Source organism: Neoarius graeffei, chromosome 9 (assembly GCF_027579695.1).
Source record: "Neoarius graeffei isolate fNeoGra1 chromosome 9, fNeoGra1.pri, whole genome shotgun sequence".
NCBI classification, from domain to species: Eukaryota; Metazoa; Chordata; class Actinopteri; order Siluriformes; family Ariidae; genus Neoarius; species Neoarius graeffei.
The window spans coordinates 84,193,015-84,214,990 of record NC_083577.1 but is presented as its reverse complement, the minus strand read 5'-3'; the positions used below and the strand labels follow the sequence as shown (position 1 = coordinate 84,214,990).

Sequence of the window (21,976 nt, the reverse complement as noted above, 5' to 3'; positions counted from 1 at the left end):
GCGCTTGAAGAAAGTTCGCTTCTTAATATAATTTCTTTGATTAACTGCAGGATTTCAAGTGGAGAACTTTTTATATACGATTCTTGTGGGTATAAGTAATGTCATGATGTGTTTGAAATGTAGTGCCCCGATTCTCGGAACAGGATTGAACGATAGCGCGTTCTGACAGCGGCCTAGGACGTATTGTTAGGCAGCTTTGGTCTTTCTTGTTTGAATGGAAGGGGCATTTCAAGATGTCCATCCGGCTTGTGTCTTATTCCATCCTTCAACTTAGTCAGAAACAGAAAATCTTCCTGGGAAAATGTTACATCTACTTGTTCACCGAAATCGGCTTCCAGCACTTTCATGACATCTTCAGGAGTGACCATTTCCTTGACCTGGGTCTTGAGAACAAAATGAACTTCAGTTTTAAGCTGAACTGGTTGCTGTAACTGTCCTTTTAGATGAGCTGATGGTTTGGGTTGAGGGATTACTTGCTTCACTATGATGCGATGACTCGCTCCAATTGCATCACAGCCATGCTCAGAATGTTGGACATGGCTCACTATACTCCAACCTAGGTCTGTTCTCTGAGCAAAGGGTTGATCTCCTTCTCCACATACTACTTCCCTTGGCATTAAGGCTTGTGGGCAATTATACCCTATCAATAGGCCGATCTCACACTTCCTTTGTGGAGAAATGTGTGGCGCAAGATGTTTCAAATGCGGCCATGCTCTTGCAGTCTCTGGAGTTGGAATATGTGATCGATTGGCCGGAATGAACTCGCGAGTATAAGCTGTTGGCACTGTGATCTTTTTGAATGAAGACAGCCCCCTTATCTGCAGTCCCTTAAGCCTCTTACAAGATACGATGATTCCCCTTGATGACATTGTTGACAGCTTAAGCTTTACTGGTTCGCCTTCCAGCTCCAGTGCATCAGCCACTTCTTCTAAGATAAAGGAAGAATCACTCTGTGAGTCTAACAACGCATAAACAAGGAGTTCCTTATCTGAACCACATGACACATACACAGGTACGATTGCTGACGTCTGCATGCTGTGGTCATCCTGCATAACCCTGTTAGATGTGGCTTCTGCAATATCATCTTGTGGTGTTAAGAGCAACTGTTCTTCACTGGAATTTACCACTTCAAACTGTTGTCTTTGTTGTTGTGGGCGATCTTCATGTAAAGAGGTAGGGTGGCGTCTTGAACAAACATCACAAAACATCCTTCTGGGACAGCTCTTGAATTGATTGCCAGGGTTTAAACAGCCAAAGCACAGCCTTTCATTCTGAACGAATTTTATTCTGCCAGCAAGTGGCCTTTCTAAGAAAGTTTGGCACTTCTGTAGGCTATGACCAGTTCTCTTACAAAGAACACATGTGGTGGACCCCCCTTCATTTGTACTGGTGTTAAAGGTCTTTACACTGAAGGTTTGAGTGTTGGAAACGGCTGTACTTGTATTCTTATTCTTAGCCTTATCAGTCTCACAGGGCCGCAATTAGTGGTGTGCAAACTAATCGTCATGGCGATGCATTGCATCGCCAACTTTCACGATATACTGCATCGATTCTTGATGCCAAATATCGATTATTAACGTTAAAAAATAAATGAATAAAACTGTATGAACGGTAGGCGAATATCAGCCAAAAACAAGTAGCCTAGGATACAACATCCAATCATGTAGATGGCGCAGTGGAGTTGTTGACGCCCGCTGCCTTCTTCATGCCATTGGTATTTCCGAAGGCGGGCGCCTAATGCTCTCTCTGTTTGCAACATGGACGAAGCCGAGAAGATTCGCGTGCCTCCCTCACAGTTTAAAGCCGATGTTTGGACGCATTTCGGCTTCCGAAACAAAGACGGTAAAAATGAAATGGACATGACTCACGCAATTTGTAGACACTGTAGCATGTCGATAAAGTATTGTGGAAATACAACAAACTTAAGAGCACACATTCAGAGGCGCCATCCAGACAAACTGCAACAGCAACAACCACTACAACCCATGATAAAACAAACAACCCTCGACAGCAAGCTCGCACCCTCATCTGTACGTGCGAAAAAAATAACTGAGTCCATTGCAGAATTCATTTGCCAAGATTTACGGCCATATTGCGTGGTGGAAAATCGTGGGTTCAGAAGTATGATAAACACACTCGAGCCTCGTTATGTGATCCCTAGCCGAAAACAATTTACAGAAGTAATGATCCCGGACATGTATGAAAAGGTAAAGCTACAAGTTAAATAATCCCTCGCCTCTACAGAAAGCGTTGCCCTCACATGCGATGGATGGACTTCGCGAGCCACAGAGCCATACCTCACTATAACATCGCACCACATTGACGAGAGCTGGGAGTTGGTTTCTCACGTGTTACAGACTAGGGCTCTGTTTGAGTCCCACACCGGCACCAACATTGCTCAGGTGCTGAGAGCGGCGCTGGAAGAATGGGAGCTTATTAACAAAGACCCTGCAATAGTAACAGACAATGCCTCGAATATGACCATCGCTGCACAGCTGGCACGCATGCAACATTTCAAGTGTTTCGCCCACACCTTGAATTTGGCATCTCAGCGTGCCCTGAAACTCCCCACTGTCAGTAGATTGTTAGGAAGAGTAAGACGGGTGACTGCATTTTTCAGACGCAGTACTGTTGCGTCCCACGTATTGCGTGAGAAGCAAGGTTTGCTGAATCTCCCTCGCCACAAATTGATGACAGACGTCGCCACTCGCTGGAACAGCGCGCACGACATGCTGGAGCGTTTCTTGGAGCAACAGCCTGCCATCCACGCTGCGCTCCTGTCTGCCGAAATGCGGAAGTCTGAGAAGGACATCTGCACACTTAGAGTCTGACATAACTGCTGCTGAGGAGGTCGTCGCTGCCATGAAACCTATGAAAGTAGCCACACTCGCAATATCAGAGGAGACCAGTCCAACGCTATCTATTGTAGCGCCACTCCATGCTCAACTCGTCCATCAGCTTCAAGACAACCCGAGTGATTCCACATTGACAAGGGAACTTAAAACCACAATATGCCAGGATCTTAACAAGAGATACTTAAATGAAAAGGAGGCGCTGTATAAGGCCTCGGCTCTTGATCCCCGTTTTAAGGCCCTACCTTTCCTTTCCGAGGACGAGAGGGAAGATGTCTACAATGGAATAACTGCAGAAGCTACCAGGACCAAGTGGGCATTACAGGTAACATTAACAGCAATACAGTTAATATAATTTAAAAATATAAGTGCATATTTTCACAGTCTAAAAAGCACAAGTAAATAAATATAAAACATATAAGCATACAAATAAAGCATAAATAAATGCATTTCATAGATACTTTCATGAATAAATAAACCCATCAAATGCACTGGAAACGTTATTGTGCAGAATAATATAAAAAAAACAACACACAATTCTTAAGATTGTGTTAAATTACTCTTTTCCAGCAAAGCAAAAGTGGACTTCAGGCAGAATCAATGGAGGATGGCAGCCAGGATCCTGACCAAGAAGACATGTCTGCAATATGTTCATCAAAATCACCAAAACCTTGTTCTCTAGCTGATCTACTTGGGCAGACATATGCAGCAGGTTAGTTAAAAAAAAAATACAGCATTACAAGAACACTTCAAGAACAGTTCTTATAGTTACTATGCTAAGTGTGAGTGTATTATTGTGTCCTGGTTTGAACTTTAAATGTATAAGGCATTTAAATATAATGTAAAGTAATGTAACAAATAATAATAAGATGGTGATGATCATTTAATTAAAAAAAGTCAGCTAAGTGTAATGTAATATAGTAGATAGATTGATGGATAGATATTTATTATTGCATTGTCTTCCCAAACTGCAGGTGCTGCAAAGAAATCGAAAACAGCTGAGGACCAGGTGATCGAGGAGATCACAAGATATAAGGAGGAGGCACCCCTGGCACTTGGTGTCAACCCACTGGAGTGGTGGAAGGAACATGAGTGCCAGTATCCTTTTCTTTCAAAAGTCGCCAAGAAACACCTGTGCATCCCAGGGACTAGTGTCCCCTCTGAGAGGGTTTTCTCTACTGCTGGGGACATAATAACTGCCAAACGAAGTGCAATTGCCCCTGAGCACCTGGACCAGCTGCTTTTCCTGAATAAAAACATAAAGCACTAGCAATACTAGGAATGCCATTGTATCTGTGACTAGTTAGTTATGAATGGACACTGGACACATTCAGTTCTATTGATCATATGCACTTTTTTCTCAGTGTGCCATCTGATGTCTGTTAAATGTTATTGTTAATGGCAGCTACTTAAAATGGCAGTCACTGATGAGCCTTATTTTATTAGTTTTCTTTTATTATTCTACCTTAATCATTTGCACTTTTTGTAATTAGTGTGTCCACCAAAGTATTAAGAATGTTTTAATGGCAATAATGTTAAATAAATTCATGTATATATGAACTGAGTTGCTGTGTGATGTATCAATTGAAGACACTATCCAGATCGTACACAGCCACTGGTAATTATGCTCTATTTTTTACATTTTCACTTAAATATATTGAAAATATCGCAATGCATCGCAATGATTCAAGAATCGTGATGAATCGTGATAGTATCGCATCGTGGCATGTGAATCGTGATTCGAATTGAATCGTGAAGTCTTTGCCAATACCCAGCCCTAGCCGCAATGCTTCATGGGATGTTATCGGGTTGCAAGCTATAGCAGCCTCCATTGAAAGAAACGTAATAAAGTAACTTAAATTGGGAAACTGCCATGCTCTAGCTGGTACTGTGTGGCTTTCCGATTCCATCTCAGGCTCAGCCAATCAGGCAACTTAGCAAGTTTTTGATTTTCCATTGCATCATTAAGTACATGTAGGTTCTCATTCTCGTTCATAGCACAATTACAGCTGCGCAAAAAGTCCACAAATCTTCTTAATTCTCTACTGTCTTTATTGCTTATTTTTGGCCAGGCATACAGCTTGTCTCTAAATGCTTTAGCAATGACAAATGGCTGACCATATCGATCATTGAGCAGTTCCCAGGCTGAACTGTAAGAGTCCTTTGAGTTAAGCAGAAAGTTACCCTCCAGGGCTTCGCTGACGATGCCTCTCACATATCTTTGAAGAAAGAATATTTTCTCAGAAGTTGGTATGTTCTTTTGTTCTATTAGCGTTTGAAATGAAGACTTCCAATAGCTGAACTTAAGTGGATCACCACAAAAGATGGTGGGCTCTGGAGTAGGTAACCTATTCACAGAGATGGCTTCAGCCAAAAGATTGACCAGATCTGAGTTATCTGTCTGAATGCTTCTAGAAAGCACATCACTCACAGGCTGTAGCTGTAACTCTGATCTAGCAATTTTGTTACTTGTATGCTTAACATCTAGAGGCTCAGATACAAGGACCTGTTGCAAGTCAGTATCACCTTCGTCATACACCTGAAGTCTCGCTTTGGCAGCGTTCAGAGATTTTAACTTTTCTAAACGTTCAATCTGTCTTTTCAGGGTCTCTACAGACTGCGTTCTGGCCGCTCTCTCCTCTTCTTGCTTCTTTAAGAGTGCTTCCTCTCGTTTTTGCTTCTCAATCTTGCGTTCAATTTCTTCTCTCTCTTCTTCAAGGCGACGGGACTTTGCTGCTGCTTCTTGTTCTACTGCTATCATCTTAATCTCTGCATCAAGTGCTTGTAGCTCCTCCTGGCAACGCTCTTGTTCAGCCATTATTTTTAGTACTGCCCTAGTGTGAGCATACTCAGCGGCAGCTTCTTGACGTTTTACTGATGCACAAGAATGAATGGAATTACCATCACAGCCATTGTATACAGGAAGTGAGATGCTGGAGGCAGTTGAGGCAAAAACAGAGTCAGCATCAGGCCAAATGATCTGTTCGAGTGCTCCTTGCATTTGAGCTGCAGCATTTTGTCTTACAGTTTGTGTAATTGCTGTGCTCTTATCCAGCTTGCAACGCCTAGCATGAGGTGGAATATCAATAGCCCTGTATGTTTCATAAAGATTGTACTTCTTGCTCCTTCTGCATACGAATAACATTGTCTTGTAAAATGTCATTTGGATCATTCCTTGTGACTGATTTTTTTTCACTACTTTCGCAAGAACCTTCCAGCAGTCATAAGCATCCTCAAAGCGAAGAAGCAATGTTTTTAGTTTTCCACTCTGCAATTCCCTGCCCTTTTCCGTCAGCGTACGGGCTCTATTGCTCCTGCGAGGCTCCTCAGAGTGGACGGCTTTCTGAGCATTAGACTCATTTTCCTGCTGTGACTCTCCAGCTTGCTCTTTAGGTAATTCAACTTCTTTACTTGGTTCAAACATTTTAAAGAATTGTGTTTGATTGATATATAATTAAGCACTAGGTGAAGTAAGCCTTAGTGAAGACAAGTTAAAACTGTGATCATAAAACAACCGAATTCCGCCACTATCCCTCAAAAAAGTGTACATACACACTATGCAGGGCTTAAGCATATGCATGAGCAATACACAAGGGGTAAACTATGAAATGGTCAACCAAAGGTTAAAAATTAATAATAACTTTGCTTCTTAAATGTGCAATACTTTCATGTAAAAAGATCACTTTTCTATGCAAATTAGGCATTTAGTAGGTGCAAAGCAAACTTTCACAATATAAACCACGCACTCACTTTCAGAGAAAATTAAGCTTACTGGTGTGCAAATTGTCCGTCAGTAACACAATATTGTCCACAGACTGTATTTTGACCAAGAAAACACTCTAAATCGAGTCATTAAGCATGTTTCACGTTTAAGGAACCTTCAGTCAAATGCAAAGAGAGTCTTAAATGATTAGCTTATCTGTTTACGTCCTCCAGCATGCGCAGGTTGAGCAGTTCGACATTCCTTTTTCTTTCGTAGTACACGTCCGAGCCCGTTTTAAGTCCGCGAAAATCCAATGACTCCAGTCCGTACCACAGACGAGCTCAGGTAGTTCGGATGAGTGAACGTTTGCCCACACAACTTCGTGCAGGCCGTGCTTGGGGATTAAAAGGGGCTGCAGACAGAGCAGGTTGAATTGGCTGCAGATCCACCTGGACTTGCTTGCAGGTCGAGTTTGACTGTCGCGCTCTCCAGAAATCACGCTTGAGCCAAGTTTTAGTTACTGATGGATGATCAATCTTTTATGTAATCCATAAAATCCACTTCATTCATCTTTCATCCACCGTCAAACTGACAGTACAAACACAACACAAAATCAGTAGAGAAATCATAAACCCAGATACAACGCAATATAAATCAAAAACAGCAAAGACAAGAAACAAACACACCTCGCTGGCTGCATATAACTGAAGAGGGAATGAGACTTAAAGCTTAAAACATCAAACATTTCAAACTAGCCCGCGGCTTATAACATGGCCGCGAGCATAGTCAAGTCCATCACCTAGGCGAGTGGTACGGCACCTAATAATGTCCGTGTGCAACACGTGACATTGCCTGACCCAACATGACCCAGCGTAAATATCAAATTAAACACAACATATTCTTGGACATTACAAACACAATATTTAATGAAAACAAAAAATAACAAAACGAACTATGACAGTTACGCTGTGTTCACACTTATACCGGTACGAAAGTGGTATAACTGTATCGATACAAAGTATACCGGTACAGTTTAGTGGATCTGTCCACACTAGCGATAAATGTTTGTGGTTTTCTTTCACGGTAGTTGAAATGCACGTACGCGAAATGTTTCCGTGGTTACCGAGTAACTTCCTTCCGAGAATATATGGCATCCGTTATTTCGAGATCTCGAGAAAACAAAACAATTATTCCGTGATCTCGAGCAGGGGCATATCAAGCTTTCCAAAAGTGGGGGTGTTCTGGAATGGGGAAGCCATATCATTAGAAATCGGTTTATGGCTATATACACGCCTGGCGTGTACACTGTGATGTACTGTCAATGACCGATATGGAACTTTTTCATCCCCATGGTCCATGGATGCAAATGAAAGGGAGGACAGCAGAAAGCCTATAAATCCAGTTGACTCCAGCCAAGTTCTGCATTTCATGCAGAGATCGATCATGTTGGGTTTTGGTGTTGTTACTGCCAGGGCTATGTAATTATTCAGTAAGTGAAGGCAAAAAGTATTGAGTGATAATTCTAGGTAACAGGATACTGTTCTATAACAGAGATGTCAGTATTGCTGCCTACACTGGTATACACTGATATAAACAAAACCAAAAACTTCACATAGCCCAAGAAGTCATACACAGTGTATAGATCATACACCATCATGCATAACAGTTTGGACTGGGATCGCTTTGTGTGAGCAGGAGGCATGGCTAATCAGTTCATGTTGGAGAAGCGCAGCATCCTGGAAGGACCTCTTTAGTATAGCATTCAAATAAGACGGGGCAGTTCCTGCTTTTAATGTCTTTAATTATTCAAACTCGTGTACAAAACTTGTTTGCATCATGCATTACATCAGGTTTAATGCATAAAATTTGAAAATGATACAATAGACTACACATACAACAAACACTTAATGGCCAAATAACATTACTGTACAACAATTATTGAACATTCATTCGATTTGAAATGCCTTTAAATCTCAATTGAAAAACTCTTCTAAAAAGTGAGAAGCAGTTATAATGCATGAAAAGTAGACTTGGTACAAACACACACAAAAGAGGACAGCATTAATAGTCCTATGGAAATTAACACAATCTTTTAGGGCATGGCACCTGGGACAACTGTTTGAACGACGGCATCGCAAGCGCTTTGAGAAGGGTCTGTCTGCAGAGCCAGGCACAGTAAGCACCGCATGCGACATCAAACCTGGAACGGTGAATCAGGAGCGGTAAAACTGGTGTTGGCTCTGCAGACAGAAATAAAGACAGTATTAGTGAGCGCTTTCGGCACGCTACGCAAACTGGCTATTATATTCACGCAACTGCTGATTGGTCGGGTGAGAAACTGTTCGAGTCCGTTGCGTGGCTGTTTTTTGTCTAACGTTATGGCAATAGTTTACTTCCTTGTTACACATTTTATAGTAGCTGTATAATTTTCATAATGTCACTTTAATCTGACAAAAGTGCGGGGGATTAAATTGTGTTTCAACAAAAGTGGGGGGGATGAAACGTACGCATCCCCCGCGAGTGATACGCCCCTGATCTCGAGAAAACAAAACAATTATTTCATGATCTCAGCTGGATCACTGTATCTCCGTCGGTAGAGGCGAAGCCGGGCCAGTCTTCTGCGGAGGTGCCGCAGACTAATTTTGAAATTATCCCTTATTAAAAGACTTGATGCAATCTCTCCCTGTGTCAACCCCTGATCAAAATATTGCCTTATTTGCTGATTGATTATTCCAGACATTCTAATGACCAAAGTTGTGTCTATACAGAATGAGAAATAGCCCCAAAGTCAGCATATCACAAGTCTCTTGGCGCACCTGAATGAACCATTTCTCAGCTGTTTACTCGAGATCATGAAATTTTGTTTTCTCGAGATCTCGAAATAACGGTTTTTTCTCGAGATCTCGAATTAGTTGTGTTGTTTTCTCGAGATCCTGAATTAATTATGTTGTTATCTCGGGATAACAAGGTGAATTTAAAAAAAAAAAAAAAGGATTATATGAAGGGCCTCTCTCGGCTTCCGTACGGATGAAACAACGTGTGTGTGCTTTTTGTCAATGTACAGTCTGTATTTCTGGTGGTCATTTATTCAGTCGAATCGTATAAAACGCGCGAGGCAGTTGAGAGAGAAACGAATCTCCGTTCTTCACTATTTTATTCAGCGAAGACATCGATTGAGGTGTGTGACTTTGCGCATGCGCGTTATATTTGTATCGATACAGAACCGCTTCATCTGTCCACACTACAGCGAAGCGCTACAGTACCGATACTGTACCGGTACGAAACCCATACATTTTGTGGGTTCCGTACCGATACAGTTATACCGCTACAGTTATACCGCTACAGTACCGGTATAGTTGCTAGTGTGGACAGGTGTTGCGGTACGAAAGTAGTATCGTATCGGTACAAAATCCCTAGTGTGGACAGGGTATAAGTTAGACTTCAGCACCAGCACTGATTCTGTTAGACTTCAGCACGAGCTCCGTTAGACTTCAACACATTTCAAGGTCACTGAGGTCAAAATTTCAAGTTAAAGTTATGGAATAATGATTTTACTTTTGATGTATCTGGGAAGTAATTACAAACAAAATGTTCGTTTCAGTGTACAACAACGTTTTGTTTTTGTAGGAGAACCATTTGAATGAATACAAATTTAGGTGTGTCACAGACTTACAAATGAATTGTTATATGATTCTCTACCATGTGATGGTTGTTTTTATATAACATTTGAGCTGATTTGATTGTAGGTGCAGCAATTCAAGTATGAAGTGAATGTGATTTTGCAAACTATTTTTTTTATTTTAATAAACTTTTACAAGTATATAGTTGATATGCAGTTGAATAAAGACCTAAAATGGTTGTACTAGTTCAGACAACTTATGAAGACTTCATGTACATAACTATACAATAACTACCCTTACATTAATATCATGACATTCCTAAGAATCCATGTTTGTGTCATGGACTTAGGATTTTGTGTGACAATGTTCGCGACCAGCTACATTTATTTGTTAAAGCCGAAACCTCTTAGCACTTGTCTTAATCCTTTTATGTCTCAGACAAAAAACTGAAGTTAACAAAAGACTTATGTAGTAATTGCTGTAAATTAAACCAAAACATCCTTGAAATTCAGCTAAACCAGCTCCTTGCTGTTAAAAACCTCAGAGAACTCCATACATGACGTTATTTTGATAATTTAAGCATGTTATTGACTCAAATTACAGAGAGTCTCTTTAAATCATTCTAACTTCTATCTTCAAACACGACCTAAACATGAACCTCTATTTAAACGTTAGAATGAATGCACAGTCCAGGTTTTTGTGTCACGGACTTGCACTATTCTACTAAGATGTCATCGTCTTATTTATTTCATTGGGTTCTTTGCACTTTCGTTTTCTCTCTTTTTTCCCTCAATAACTCCAGTTTTTGTGGCTCCTGCCGTATCCTCTCACGGTGCTCGCGTGTTCTTTCTGCTGATGCGTTATGTTCCATTTTCTACAATATTTGAGTAAAAATACTTCAGTATAAATCCTTTGTTATACTTTGCCAATACTGTCATTGCCTTCCTGTTTCTACAGTGTATATTAAATGTGTTCACTTGTTTGAAATCATTATATTATTTAGTGGCACTAAACTTCCATACTGTGATTCTGTAACAATGCAAGTCAGTGACCGTTTTTGCGCTTAGGAATAAGTATCACATGTCCGTATATCCTAAATCTATAATCTGAAATATCCAAGATATAACACAGTGCAGGGCTGAGTTTGTTCTTTGTATCTCAGTCACATTCACTGAAGTTTTATGTGTTTTTTAGCAGACATTTGTAAGATTGTAGTTTATAGTATTTGTAGGTATTTTCATGTGTAAAAGGTTTGAAATTGGGCTGCAAACTGTAAAAGATCATGGGTCAAGTCCTTTTCATGAAGTATTTTGATTTATGATATCTGAAATATTTCTTCAATACAGTCAGATTTCCAGACATAATATTAAGTGTCATGGACTTGCATTTCAAGTATCTGCCTTGTAATTACCAGGGAAATATTTTATTCCTGAAACTTTGTATACTCTGTGAACATGGCTCTATTCAGAAGTTATATAATTTTAAACCAAGTCCTTCATTATTTCCCTAAAATTGGGTTGTCATGGACATGCAGAAATTTAGGTGAGTTCTTTACTGACGGACTTGATCACCACAGAGAGAATTCTGCTGTTACAGTGTGCCCATAAACCTTTTTTCTCAATAACAGTTGTTATTCCGAAGAAGTTTACTTACTTTAAACCTAAAGTGAAACATTTTGGTTTTTATGCCTCTGCCACCTTAAGGTGCAGGAGGCATTGTTTTCGGGTTGTCCGTCCGTCCGTGCGTCCGTCCCGAAACCTTGTGAACACGATATCTCAAAGGCTAATAAAAGGAATTTCACCACACTTTCAGCATTTGTGCACCTGGGGACAAAGATGAAATGATAAGAATATGAAGGCCAAAGGTCAAGGTTACTTTGAGGTCACATGTCTGCCCCAAAACCTTGTGAACGCAATATCTCAATAGCAAATGAAAGGAAAGTCACTTAATATTCAGCACTTGGACAAAGATGAACTTATTTGATTTTGAGGTCAAAAGGTGAAGTTACTGTTAGGTCAAATGCTCATCCCAAAGCGTTGTTAACGCAGTATCTTTCAGCATCTGTGTAGTTGGGGACAAAGATGAACTGCCTAGAGAAGGTCACCTACCTGGTAAATGTGAGGAGCTATTACCGCTTTCGTTAATAACACTAAATACCAAGTTGACATTTAACTTAATCACAACTTAATAAGGCATGTAGTCTACCAGGCAGAGGCATCACCATCGACGCCGTTGGCGTCGAGTTCTATCTAGTTTTTACTTGGGCAATGACGGAGTAAGGCAGCTAAAACAGTGTCAACAAGGATATGAAGTCAGTCTTTGGTCCATAACTTTGGCCCAAGATTTCATAGCACCTTCAGATAACCTGCAAAACGAACAGTAAGAATTTCGCCATCACCAGTGTAGATCTGATGTGACCATTCCTTGATTGTATACAAAATAATTTGAGTACAAACTGATCCTTTTTAATTTGACCCACCATAACGTAAATCCACACTTTTTTTTGTTTGTTCAAAAGCTACATTTTTCAGATACCATCAGTAAAATAATATGAAATGACTCAAACCCTGTTGAGTCATGATGCATGTCTCCACAGAATACTTTGAAACATCTGGTACCTTAATTACTTTGCTTCTGATGGCTCATAACACATTATCAGTAAAAATGGGTCCCTGATTGTGACCAGGAGAACTTTTGTTTTTCTGTTAGGCTTTAACATATTTCTAGTGCAGCTCTTCAGGTTAAAGGTTGAATAGACATCTGGTATTAAAGGAACAGTCCACCGTATTTCCATAATGAAATATGCTCTTATCTGAATTGAGACAAGCTGCTCCGTACCTCTCCGAGCTTTGCGCGACCTCCCAGTCAGTCAGACGCAGTCAGACGCGCTGTCACTCCTGTTAGCAATGTAGCTAGGCTCAGTATGGCCAACGGTATTTTTTGGGGCTGTAGTCCGATGCGACCAAACTCTTCCGCGTTTTTCCTGTTTACATAGGTTTATATGAGCAGTGACATGAAACAAGTTCAGTTACACAAATTGAAACGTAGCGATTTTCTATGCTATGGAAAGTCCGCACTATAATGACAGGCGTGCTAACACCTTCTGCGCGCTTCGGCAGCGCATTGATACGGAGCTCAGATATCAATGCGCTGCCGAAGCGCGCAGAAGGTGTTAGTACACCTGTCATTATAGTGCAGACTTTCCATAGCATAGAAAATCGCTACGTTTCAATTTGTGTAACTGAACTTGTTTCATGTCACTGCTCATATAAACCTATGTAAACAGGAAAAACGCGGAAGAGTTTGGTCGCATCGGACTACAGCCCCAAAAAATACCGTTGGCCATACTGAGCCTAGCTACATTGCTAACAGGAGTGACAGCGCGTCTGACTGCGTCTGACTGACTGGGAGGTCGCGCAAAGCTCGGAGAGGTACGGAGCAGCTCGTCTCAATTCAGATAAGAGCATATTTCATTATGGAAATACGGTGGACTGTTCCTTTAAAGCCCCATTGTGTGTCAAGTGGTGGTTTTTTTTTTTGTTTTGTTTTGTTTATTTGGTATTTTAAAAAAAAAAACAGTCGAATACATTGCATACATCAACTCTCAAATTGTAAAGTATGCAATTGTGAATGAGTAAAAATTGTACCATGCTGTTGCAGATTAAAAAAAGTTATAGTTCTGCAGATATCAAGATATACCTGCTGGTTTTTTTTTTGTTTGTTTGTTTTGTTTTTTTTAATTAGTAAGGTTTTAAAAACAAAATAAATCGTTATGTGGGATTGAGCTGAATAATTTATGGTGTAAATTTATATTTAATAGTAGGTCCGAGCTTAGTTTTTTTCGCTCGTGACACGAGTGCAGTGAAAAGTGAGCTGAGCGAGTCATGTTGGATTTTAACAGGGCGCCGGAACTTCGAGCGTCGACATAACAGTGTGGGAAATAAGGCCGGACTGGCGGACATCGACCGGTAATTTTCGCGTTTGTCCTTCTGTATTTCAAAAGCATCGGACCGGATGAAAAATTGTACAGATATGGGTCTGATCTACTTCTAACTTTCTTCCAAATGTTACACTGGGTGAAATACGTTGTCGTAACACGGCTTGTGATTTGGCTGATCGTGGGTGCTCTCGATGAATGAATAAGTCTCCTCTCATCAGTGAGTAGGAGTGCATTCTGGCATGACCCCATGCCACGCTGTTATCAGCTGGGTAGGTACACCGTTAATGTTAAAAGAAAATGGACAACTACAGGTTTTGGACCCTGATGAAGTGCACCCCATATTTTCGAATTTTTATCATACAAGCGTGATAAACATATTGACAAACTTTACACTTTCCTAAATTCCCAGTGCCAAATAATTTTTTTTTAATTCCCTAAATTAGATGAAACCTAAAAGTTGTCACCTTTTCACATGGTAACGGCATGATGATCGCTTTCACTCTTTCCGTTTCGAATGGTTTAGCCATGTTTTGTTCTGTTTTCTAAGTTCTAGTGCAGCAGATTTTAGTCTGAATGCAAAATGAGATGACCATGTCTAGTTTTGAGTCATTTTAAGTCATTTTTTTCCAACGTTTCTTGGAGTCTCGGACTCAATTTTAACTCTATGTAAGAATAGTTTTTAATTACATTTCTTATAGACTTATTATAAACATTGTATAAAAATAGTCAATGTTTACGTAATGTTTGAGTGTTGTTATAGTAGCTATATATGAGGACCAGTAAGTTGTAACCAACTGGAACATCCCCCCCCCCCCCCCCGGACTTTTTTCTGGACATGGAACTGACCTGTGTGTGTGCGCTAGTGTTTTCTTGGGTAGAACTTTAAGCATGTTTTTCTTGAATCTTCTGGCATTTTCTTGTACATTTTTATATTTAATTTGTAGTGTAATTAGCAACTAATGTCAAGTGTAATTTGGCCTTTGAAGCTCACAAAAATGTGCCTGGAAATAGTTGAGAAGCATCTCCAGGCATCTAAAGCCCTTAAGTTTCTGGGGCCCTAAGGTGAGCCCTGGGGCCCCCGCCACATTGTTCTGGGCTTTTGCCCCATCATTCAGACAAGTTGAAATTTGAATGGACAGGCAACATTTCAGACTTGTCTGTCCTGTGACAGTTTGCTTGAAATTCCCCAGTGAACTCAGATTGCAGGTACTAAAACAGTAATAATTTATTGATGTAAGGTGTTTTGTTGTCGGGGTACTACACTGTAGTGTGTGTCATGTGGTAATGCATTATGACGGTGCAACTTTCATAAATACTGCCATACGTCAGTTGTAATTGTTCTATGCATTTCCCTGCATGCCCGAGTTATGTCTGAGTTGTTTGAAATCAATCTGGGTTTTCTCTGTTGAAATAAGGAAGCTGCTTCATCTGTAAGAAAATCAAACGCTAACTTGAATGTGAGCAGAAAAAAATAAAACGAGATTCTTAAGCAAACTCTTCCATACTCGCTTCCGAGTTTCTATTTAAATTTTTTTTTTTAAAAATGCAATCGTGAATTTCTCTGGAGTTTTCAGGCTTGGCTCCTCTCATCATATTCTCTTTACCACTCATTTCTTTGTTGTTGAAGCATTTGCTTTTCTTTTAACGTTTTTCTTGATAGTGGGGAGACGGTAATGCCTTTTTATCTTTTTCTCAATTTGAACAAGCAAAAATAGTGCAAAAATGAACCATGTTGAAGACAGATTAAGCCTTGCTTACACAAAAGACACTGTCTCTTTGACCCCCAGGTGAAATTATCACATGCTGTGTGACGTCATGCGCAAGGGGTCTATTGAAGCCCAGATTGCTTTGGTAGCGGCCTTTAGCTCGTCTGTATTTTTGGGTCAGGTGTTTCTCATCTTCCTCTGGACAGTTTTCTATTCTTTGTGGGGCTCAGGTCAGGCGAGTTAGTAGACCATTTGGTAGTAGTTTTGGCACTGTGGGAGGTGCTAAGTCCTGCTGGAAAAGGAAATCCGCATCTTCATAAAGCTTGTCAGCAAATGGAAGCATGAAGTGCTGTAGAATCTGGTAGACCGCTGCATTGATTTGGGACTTGAAATTTAATGATTTAACAAAAATTATAAATATGTGGCTTGGTGGAGGTATGTACTCTCCTGAGTGCCCTTCTAGTTCAAAGTGTGGAAGTTCTAACCAACAACATGCATTAACCTGGATGATTCTAATTAGCACAGATAGGAGAACTAATAAGTACAATTATCATCTATTCAATAATTTTTTCCCCATGCCATTCCACTTTACTCCACGTAACCTTTTTTTTTTTTTTTTAATGGATTAGGACATTGTTTTCTTTCAGTGTGTAGGCTTTAACATATTTCTGGTGCAGCTGTTCAGGGTTCCCTCTGGGTTCTGAAAAATATTCTCCACTTTTTTCCTTGAAAAATCAAGTCAATATAGTTTTATTGCATTAAGAACCAGTGTCTGCTCCACATTTTATATGAACAGCTGCACCAGAAATGTTTAATAGGAAAAATAGCTGACATGTTGAATACTTATTTCCCCCATTATAGCTAATATTGAACATTATTGATTTCTTATCATTAATTTTCAATGCTTTCTGTGCAGCCATCAAAATTATTGGGAGGAGTGCCAGTGTGACAGCTGGAGATGATGCACACCTGTTCTGGCAGCTGATTGACACAACGGAGAATCTGACCAGCATTACGTGGCAAAGAAGGACAAAGGAAAAACCCACATATACAAAATTTTTAATTATTACTTCACATGGCAAAGTGGAATATAATGGATTCGGGAACAGAGTTGAATTCACTGGAAACATCTCGGAACACAGTGGGTCAATTCTTTTAAAGAACGTGACCTCTTCAGATGAGGGGATCTACATGTGCATCTTCATCATATTCCCAAGTGGACCATTTAAGAGAGAAATACATCTGGCAGTTCTAGGTAAGATTTAGTCTTTGCTTGATTTGAATTCCATGAAAAAATGTCGCACATTATCTTAAAGTGCCATTCCACCATTGGATGTATTCTTTGGCATAAAATACAATATATTTTATGACAACATGACTAGACAGAGAAATCTTTTAGCTTCAAAATGATATATCAAACATAATTTTTTGACAACAACAAGTATATTAATTTTGCGACCAAAGTCACCTACCCTTTTAATTTCCGCGCGGTAGTGAAACGTGATGTCATCGGCAGGTTCCCCTTCTTTTGTACCACGTGACGTGAGACGTGGTGTTCTGTAAAGTTATCCTACCTCTTGGATTTGTCCTACCAAGCCTACTGCGCATGCGCGAAGCCTACTGCGCATGCGCAGAACACATGACGCCATTACAATTAGTAAGTTCTCATACAGACTGTTTTTTATTATTCAAAACAAGTCATTACAAATTATTTGACTCGGCCAAAGACTCGACCAATACGCACAAAACATAAAAATCGGCAAATGCGTGAAATACTCATCGATTTTTCTATCAGCCCAGCTGATCGGTAGGACAAAACTACTGTCGAATTTTCCTACCCTCCTGGATTTTGCACATGCGCAGTAGGCTTGGTAGGACGTCACGTGGTACACAAGAAGGGGAACCTGCCGATGACATCACGCTTCACTACCGCGCGGAAATTAAAAGGGTAGGTGACTTTGGTCGCAAAATTAATATACTTGTCGTTGTCAAAAAATTGTTTGATATATCATTTTGAAGCTAAAAGATTTCTCTATCTAGTGATACCGTTTTATATATGTTGTCAAAATATATTGTATTTTATGCCAAAGAATACATCCAATGGTGGAATGGCACTTTAACTTGTATCAGTTACATTGTGGTCATTTGACTTGCTCTTCCTAGCATATTTAAAAAAAAAAAAAGTTAGAGCCTTAGACAGGAATGCCACTTACAATCAGACTTTGTAAATGTATGTAGCCAGAACTTTATCAAGATGCTGATATTGTACTGCATTACATCCCCTTCACACCCTACTGGTCTAACAGTACTGTCAGTAAACGATTCATTCAGCTCTGCTGTAGCAAAGAATGGTATAGGAGGTTGTTCTTAGCAACAGTGATCATCCTGTAGAACAGTTAAATACTGTGCCAGGATATTATTGTGCATTAGAAGACACGCACAGTGCCATCAGACTACTTCAGCAGCAGTGGAAAATGCTGTAACACCCCTTTTGACCTTTTCGCAACTCTGTACTCCAGTTTGTGCACAAAAGCGTCCAGAGCGTCTTTGCACTGCATAACGTTTGATTCAGGTCCCTGCGTCCGCTTGTTTCTCATTGTAGAGCGTGAATGTGTCCACCAGGTATGCCGCTTTGATCCAAAACACATCAGTCAGCTGTTCACACAGTGGTCAATTGTGATCTTGTAAGAATTCCTTTTATTTCTTGCAGTTCCATAAAACACACAAGCACTTGTCCATGCAACAACCACCATACCTCCATGTGTAGCAGTAGTGTTTGATGCACTTCATCCTCGCACAGCTGGGCAAAACGTCTCTTGTTAGAATGGCGATTTTTATTAAAGTTTACAGCTTTGACAACTCGTTTGGCGCTGTTGTCTTTCATCCAGCTGAATAGCAAAGGGAACGTTCCTAAGCTTCTAGTGCAGCTGGTTTTGGCAATCTGCAACCATTTTATCAATTCTGCCTTTGACAGTGTTGCCAAAGAATGGGACAGTTTTCACTTTATCAACCACCTGTGGTCCTTACAGCCCTCCACAATTTTCAGGCAGGTGGGTTTGATTAGCTGCTTTCCAGTATTGTGCAGCTTTTTAGCCTTGGCAGTTAACAGTGAACGCTCAAATGATGCCTCCGTGGCTCTGTGTAAATCACTACCTGCTCTTTCAAAAGCTTTTCTGATGTCTGTGGATCTTCTTGATGGTGCCAATTGCTTCTTCCTCTCAAAATATTCTCAACTTTCATCAAAAGTCTCCTGGTGTCGTTTCAATTTGCTTGGCTTTACTCTGTCATTAGCTAGCTTCTCACCACAAATTACATTCTGGCTGAAAACTATCATGTCATCGGCACTTTTACATTTCTCAGACGTGGCGTTTTATTCATACAGTAATGCTGACAGCAGGAAAACGATCAGGGGTGAATGACCCAGATATAGCTGACCTGATGAGACTGTTGCTTATGCAGTAATGGTCACAGAAGTTCAGAGGTCACAGAAGTTCAGAGGTCACAGAGGTGTTGGTAAAAAAAAAAAGCTTTAAATGTGGACCAAAAATGTTTTAATTTGGGTTATACAGTTTTGCTTATCCAACTGTATGTGGTGTTGGGATTTTTTTTTTTTTTTTTAAACTTCATCTCATCTCATTATCTGTAGCCGCTTATCCTGTCCGACAGGGTCGCAGGCACGTTGGAGCCTATCCCAGCTGACTACAGGCGAAAGGCGGGGTACACCTGGACAAGTCGCCAGGTCATCACAGGGCTGACACATGGATACAGACAACCATTCACACTCACATTCACACCTACGGTCAATTTAGAGTCACCAGTTAACCTAACCTGCATGTCTTTGGACTGTGGGGGAAACCGGAGCACCCGGAGGAAACCCACGTGGACACGGGGAAAACATGCAAACTCCACACAGAAAAGCCCTCGTCGGCCACGGGGCTCGAACCCGGACCTTCTTGCTGTGAGGCGACAGTGCTAACCACTACACCACCGTGCCACCCTTTTTTAAACTTCAATGTGCACAAATATAATTTTGATTAACTCAGCAGATAAGGCTCTGTGCACCCCCTGTGATCTCTGGGACCCCAGGTTGGGAACCATGGTCATAATGCACCAAGTGTTTTTAGTGGGTGACAGGTCTGGACTGCAGGCAGGCCAGTTTAGCACCTAGACTTTTTTTTTTTTAACTACAGAGCCATGCAGTTATAAAATGTGCAGAATGCAGTTTGGTGTGGTCTTGCCTGCCTGCCTACCTTTTCAGCAATTTGTGCTACAGTAGCTTTTCTGTGGGATTGAACCAGATGCATTAGCCTTCACTCCACGTGCCCCTTGGGTGCCCATGACCCTGTTGATGGCTCACCAGTTGTCCTTCCTTGGACCACTTTTTGTTGGATACAAACCACTGCATATGGAACAAATCAACAAGACCTGCCATTTTGAAGATTCTCTGACCCAGCCAACTAAATGGCCAATTTATGTCAAAGTTGCTCACATCACTATGCTTGCCCATTTTTCCCTGCTTCCAACGCATCAACTTCAAGCACTGGTTTTATTGTTATGGCTGATCAGAGTCTAAACGTTGTTTTTATGCTGGCATATGGTGTCGTTTTCCCCCCCCAAACAAACCTTACGTGACGTTGTCTGTATTTAGTCTGGTTTTAGTGAATAAATAACGTACAGTTTTTAAACTGAAGCCAAGAAGGAAGGGTAGAAAAATGTCCACTTGTCACATTAGTGGGTGTTAAATGTCCTGTTGTGTTCTACTGACTGAAGTTCATGATCACTTAATATGATTTGAAAATGCTATTGTGTATTTTAAATAGCGGAATGTAGTTAAAATAAAAAAAAAAGAAACTGTTCTTAATCACTCAGGCTGTTCAGTGCATACAGTTGTAGACTAACCCCGATTTGAATACTTGAACCTTGGCATCCAGCAGTGTTTGATTTCGTTTGTTGCCTCAATCTTTGAACATGTAAAATTAAAAATGCAGTGCAGTGTGGCATCCACTGCTCTAAAGTTCAGCTTAAACTCAGCAGTTTAAGCAGTTAATGAGGTCTACAATGCCTTCAGTATTTTAACTAAAAGCCACGTATGAGTGATGAGGACTAGACATGCATACTAATGAATCCTGTTATTGAAGGTGATTTTCTTAAACAACACTGTTGCTGCTGTTCAAATGTTTTTTGTTTTTTGTTCCTCCTGTTGTCAGTGTGGGTCCAGATGTGCCTCCTGTTGCTGGTGACACTGAAGAGATCTTGGCAACCTGCACTGCAGCCGGTGCAAAGCCTAAAGCAGATGTGTCCTGGAGTTTGGAAGCTTTAAGTGACTCTGTCAAAATACAGACTGATGTCACTGTGGACTCTGAAGAAAGATGCACTGTTAAAAGCAGCCTGATTGGTGTAGCATCCAAAGATCTAAACGAGCAGAAGGTTCAGTGTTTGGTCTCACACCCTGGCTTGAAGAAGAAACTGGAACTGAATTACAACTTGATCATCCACTGTAAGTTCCTCATTTTTAAACAAAAACTCGTGAACAAAGAAGTACGGAGCAGGGGCGTAGCTAGGATTTTTCAAGGGGGGAGTCACACACTGACTGTCAGCCTGAGTACATTATATAACAAATAATTACCATTGCTGGTTTTAGGTAGCTTCAAAACCGGCTTTTCCATTATTGCTGTTTCTTCCACGTTTTCTTGATGTTGCGCTCTAGAAACGGCACTAAAACTTGGCTTCGAAGCCACAAAATGCAACTTTGATGGAAAAAAATAATAAATTGCTTACCTTTCTTCACGTCGAAAGAAGGAGGAAAGTTTTTCGCTTGTTTTGACATGAATTATTAACATGAGGAAATACTCGTAATTCGCAACTAAAAAGACTGCAGCTATACTGGCAGCTTGACCATGCTTTCTAGTGCGATCATGTTGCACTTGCGCAGAAGTGTTTCACTCCTGCGTGCCTTGGCTCACGCACCTGAAGGCGTGCCTCGGGCTGCGCGCACGCCTAACGAGCTCCGGCACGCACACCATTAACAAAACACCTGTCTTTAATCAATGAACTACGCTTGGGTTATTTAAGGACTGCACCCATGCAAGGATGATGTGAAGTATTACGCCGCGTCTAGTGTGCCTTACTGAGCCTTGTTCCGTGTTCTTGTTGAC

At 40.7% G+C, this 21,976-nt stretch overlaps 2 protein-coding genes across 2 annotated transcripts in view; both read left to right on the top strand.

Moving 5' to 3' along the window:
- The window catches only part of LOC132892052 (nectin-3-like), a 51,269-nt gene that overhangs the window by 14,561 nt on the left and 14,732 nt on the right, over positions 1-21,976 (top strand). The window contains exons 2-3 of the mRNA XM_060930403.1: positions 16,738-17,076; positions 21,013-21,318. Coding sequence (XP_060786386.1) covers positions 16,738-17,076; positions 21,013-21,318 — 645 coding nt within the window. The remainder of the gene's footprint in view (positions 1-16,737; positions 17,077-21,012; positions 21,319-21,976) is intronic.
- LOC132891378 (E3 SUMO-protein ligase ZBED1-like) lies at positions 105-4,622 on the top strand. Its single transcript, XM_060928887.1, has 3 exons — positions 105-3,177; positions 3,423-3,564; positions 3,827-4,622. The coding sequence occupies exons 1-3, from the start codon at positions 2,863-2,865 to the stop codon at positions 4,120-4,122; spliced, it is 753 nt and encodes a 250-aa protein (XP_060784870.1). The 5' UTR covers positions 105-2,862; the 3' UTR covers positions 4,123-4,622.

Bases quoted from the DNA above. Each gene is read 5' to 3' on its own strand.
- LOC132891378 (XM_060928887.1), top strand. From the start codon at position 2,863: ATGAAACCTATGAAAGTAGCCACACTCGCAATATCAGAGGAGACCAGT. The intron at 3,178-3,422 runs GTAACATTAACA...ACTCTTTTCCAG, and splicing joins GGACCAAGTGGGCATTACAG to CAAAGCAAAAGTGGACTTCA. The intron at 3,565-3,826 runs GTTAGTTAAAAA...CCCAAACTGCAG, and splicing joins TGGGCAGACATATGCAGCAG to GTGCTGCAAAGAAATCGAAA.